The 4551-nt window shown below is 40.6% G+C and overlaps 1 protein-coding gene across 3 annotated transcripts in view; it reads left to right on the top strand.

The window, feature by feature from the left end:
• The window catches only part of DCLK1 (doublecortin like kinase 1), a 554864-nt gene that overhangs the window by 270291 nt on the left and 280022 nt on the right, over positions 1–4551 (top strand). For all 3 annotated transcript variants that reach the window (XM_019524465.1, XM_019524466.1, XM_019524468.1), the window contains exon 3: positions 2760–2859. In XM_019524465.1, coding sequence (XP_019380010.1) covers positions 2760–2859 — 100 coding nt within the window. The remainder of the gene's footprint in view (positions 1–2759; positions 2860–4551) is intronic.

Below are 4551 nucleotides of genomic sequence, written 5' to 3'. Positions count from 1 at the left end.
AAACAAAGGCAATGGTCACATACTGACAAAGAAGAGGTCAAGAGGATCACGCAGTTGTCTTCTCTCTCAATCACAGGCACAAACTCTGAGAGAGACTTGTGTTTCTGTTAAGCCAGTTTAATGTCCCATGTTCTCTTTCTGCTGTGCTTCTCCTTTGTTCCCTGGGTTTTGTTTGCACTTGCATTGATTTTAAAATGGCCTAGTTTTGGCTTAAACCTGTTTTTTACTAAAGAAGACAGTTTCATATTTGACTTCAGACTCCATATAGCCTTCTACATTGGTTTAAGTGACTTTTATTATTTAAATCAAACCTATAGTAAAGTATAGTTCCCCTTTGTGGGTGGACAAGCTCTGAATGTACAATTAATGCTTATTGATCTATTTGGTTATATTTGATACAGAGCTCAGTGCTGTCTAAAACACTAAAGCACTAAAGCAAAGACAGTACTCCAGCTACTGTCTCACCAATGCTGAGTAGAATGGAAGAATTACTTCCTTGGTTTTGCTGCAGATGCATTGATTGATGCATGCCAGAGTATTATTTGCCCTGGTGGCTACAGCATTGCACTGCCAGCTTATATTCATACCATGGTCTGTTATTACCCCCAGGTCCCTTTCGTTCATAGTGCTGGTCAGTTTGGCGCTGCCAAACCTAAAGGTGTGTTGGGGGTTGTTCATCCTCAGGTGGAGCACTTTACATTTCTCAGTGTTGAACTTCATCTGGTTCCAGCACACCCAGCTTGCTAGCCTGTCTAGATCCACCTGTATCTATAGCCTATCTTCAAGTGTGACCATGCTTCCCCATAACTTGGTGTCGTCTGTGAACTTGGCCAGTGAGCTCTTCAATCCCGCATCCAAGTAATTGATAAAAATGTTGAAAAGCACTGAACCAAGCACTGACCCCTGTGGGACACCACTGCCCCCTTCTTGCCAGGATGATGCAGATCCATTCTTTATAACTCTCTGGGTCCTACCCTGCACCCAGCTTCAGACCCACCTAACTGTCTCACAGTTAAGCCCACAATCCTGCAATCTTGCTGTGAAAACATGAGATACCAGATCAAAGGCTTTTTGGAAGTCCAGGTATACCACATCAACCTGCTTTCCCGTGTCTGTGGCAAGTTACCTCATTGTAAAAGGAGATGAGGTTGGTGAGGCAAGACCTACCCGCAATAAAACCATGCTGGCTGTCATTCAGAATCCTACCTTCTACAAGCCTATTGCATATAGACTCCTTAATGAATTTTTCCAGGATTTTCCCTGGGATAGAAGTTAGGCTAATTGACCTGAAGTTACCTGGGTCTTCCCTCTTCCCCTTCTTGAAGATGGGGACAACATTGGCCCTCTTCCAGTCCTCAGGGACTTCTCTGGAGTGCCATGAGTTTTGGAAGAGTTTCTGCAATGACTTTGGCCCGCTCCCTCAGCACTCTCAGATGGAGTTCATCCAGTCCTGCTGAATTACATATGTCTAATTTCCTTAACTGATCACACACCAGTTCTATGGCAATAATAGGAAGACTGTCATTCCTGCCCTGTTCATTTTGTACCCTATCTAGCATGATTTTCCCCTTTACCCAGTGAAATACCGAGGCAAAGTAGTCATTCAGTCATCCATCTTTGTCAGTGAATTTTTTCTTCAATGAAGTCAACCAGAAAGTTGACTTCCCTTCCCTGCTTCCCCTCCTTCTGCTTTCCATGGCTAGGAAGATCTGATTCAATTGGGCTGTCTTCCAGTATTTTGTGAAGCTTATGAATAAACGCTGTTTATAGACCTCTGCTGTCTGAGTGCTGCTACAACTAATGTCAGTGAAGTTTCTGAAAGAATTGTTCAACTGATCTGGCTGCAAAACCCTTATCTAATCTATATTTCACACTGTGTCTTTATTTTTTTTTAAAGGCAAGTCAGATTAGAAGCAATAAAAACAGGATCAAAAGGGCCAAAAGACAGGAGTTAGGAACACTGCCAATTTTCTGCTGTATGGTTGGCAAAATAAATTAAGAGAATGGAAACATTACACCTGTTGTTAAAAACAAAGTGAACCTGATGCAATAGAAGCTATTGCTAAAGGGTATTGAAACTAGGAGAACTAAACTATATTCTAATCCTGATGTCTTACCAAGTGTTTTTTTTCCTTTTGCTCAACACTAGAAGCAAAGTTTCACACTGATACCGAGTTGATTATTCAAAGATACACCTTCAAAGTGGTTTAGTGGGTACTGTTTAGGAGAGATGAAGGGGGCAGTGATAGAGAATGTGAGCTGCTTAAAGTGGAGTGATTTTTCCCCAACTCAGTTACGTCATACCGATTTCCTCAGGCTACCTTCATTGTCATTCAGATTTTGTTGAAATAACCATAGTAAATACTGCCTACAAAACTGTTAGCCAATTTTAATGGCTGTCAAACAATATAAATGGGAACTGCAGAAGCAAATTAATTATCCAGTAACTACAGAACACCGTCTTGTGCATAAACAAAAAGTACTTACCTCATTCCACATTGATACATTGTATAATAAATGTGACAGTTACAGTGCTCTATCTTCTTTATCTCACTCTTCCGGCACTGTCCATAAAAGTGTTTCTTACTCATAACAGATGGTCTGAACACTGCTTTGAAATGCCTCTGGAGAAGAATCCCTGTTGATTTCATTAAATGAGAAGAGCTTTCATACAGATGTAGACAGGGAAGGATTTATTGTTTTTATAATTATTATGAGAGATCCCACATTGAGTGCATTCCTTTCCTTTTCTCTTGCAGGTGATGTGCCTTCAGGATTTCTTTGGTGACGATGACATTTTTATTGCTTGTGGACCAGAAAAGTTCCGTTACCAGGATGATTTCTTGCTAGATGAAAGTGGTAAGAAGGTGTCTTAAAATGTTCAGAATTAGAAGTGTGGGCAGCTTTCCAGGTTATGCAAAATTAGGCCAAGACTGCATCAGCTCAACCTACCCAAATGGTTTTGATAGTGAATATGCATGTCTTTTCTTTCATTCTGTTTTCTAATACTGAAAACAGGAAAATGAAAGTTGACAGCTTACAATGCAGTTAACATAGGCAAATTATCAGCTAACTCACAAAAAAATCTTTATCTAAAACCAGTTTTGTAATTTTCACAGGAAATAGTGCTGTGAGTCACTAAACTCCTATTTTATGTGATCTCTTTCAATTAAAATAGAGTTTAATGGCTGTTTCACAAGTGTTTTCTTAGTTCATCTCTCATGTAAGTATATACTGGTTCCAAATCAAAAAGTTGTTTAAAGCCATCTCACTTCTTCCTGTACCCACATAGGTTCTTAAAATCTGGATTTAAGTAACAACTTACCAACTAGCAGGAAATAGAAAGCTATTTCTATATACATAAGCTAGATAAAACTAATATATTTAGATGAACTCACCTGAGCAAATTCAATGAGGTCTGTGTGTCATACAGTCTGACTGATATAGTAATTTCACTGAAGCAAATAGACCTTAAAGGAAAACACATGTTTCTGGTTGGAGCCTGCCTGCGTTTTAATAAAGAATGTTTCCAAGTGCTGGACCATGAATAGTAACCAACCCCCACCCCCCACACACAAGTCTAACGCATGAGGAAAGGTTGCCAGTTAATTATCATTAATTTCTGATGCAGATCAGAACTTGACTAAAGGCTTGTTTTTCTTTCTGTTGTCTTGATCCTTGTTCCTGTAAGCCCTTCCCTCAAAAACTAGATGTATGTCTATATAGTGCCAACTTTTCTTGTCTGTACACTATTTGTTGTGAGTATGCAAGGTCTGACAGTACAATCCACTGGCCAAATAAAGAGAAATGTCCTGACCACCATTGTGGTTATGTCTGAAGTTTGCTACTTTCCAAGCAAAATTACATATTCAAAATGCAAAAGAGAATCCAGTTGTATGTGCCTGGTTAATCTAACAGACAGAGAGGTGTCTTGACTTAGCAAGCAATTCCATGAGCTTTTTATAGATTATGAAAAATCCTTGGACAGTGTCTGTATTCTGTTCTTGGAGATGAGCATGAAAAAGGAGGTAGGTAAGGAAAGTGACATTCAAATTAGAGAAACAAAAAATGACTTTCAAATAAAGTTTGCATTACCGAATGAATAAGCAAGCTGCATACAAGTTTTCCTTGTCCAATATTGAAGTCTCCTCTGAGATGAAATATGGCCAGATTAGAAGCACTAAGTTTAGCACAGGGCTTGAAAATGCAAGGGAAATTCAGTAAGGCATCGGGGCAGTTTTCCATGTTGGAACAGCAGCGCTAACATCACCCTGACTTACGTGAAGAGTGCCAGGTGATCTTTCATTGTGACCATTTTATGTCTTTTGATAGATGATGCCTGCATCTGCACAATGTCCTAGCACCACCTCCCTGCCACCTCCCTGCTGGGCCCCCTTCGGGCCCCGGGGGAGGCTCACCTGGGCCTAGGGTGAGTGAGGATTTAGTTAGGGAGCTTCTGGAGGGGCTGGACGTTTTTAAGTCAGCCGGCCCGGATGATCTTCACCCTAGAGTCCTGAAGGAACTGGCTGGGGTCATTGCAAGTCCCCTGGC

This window comes from Gavialis gangeticus, unplaced genomic scaffold (genome assembly GCF_001723915.1).
Source record: "Gavialis gangeticus isolate Ggan-Ray unplaced genomic scaffold, GavGan_comp1, whole genome shotgun sequence".
Lineage (NCBI taxonomy): Eukaryota > Metazoa > Chordata > Crocodylia > Gavialidae > Gavialis > Gavialis gangeticus.
Note: the sequence above shows the minus strand (reverse complement) of the source record. Positions and strands in the feature narration are given on the sequence as shown.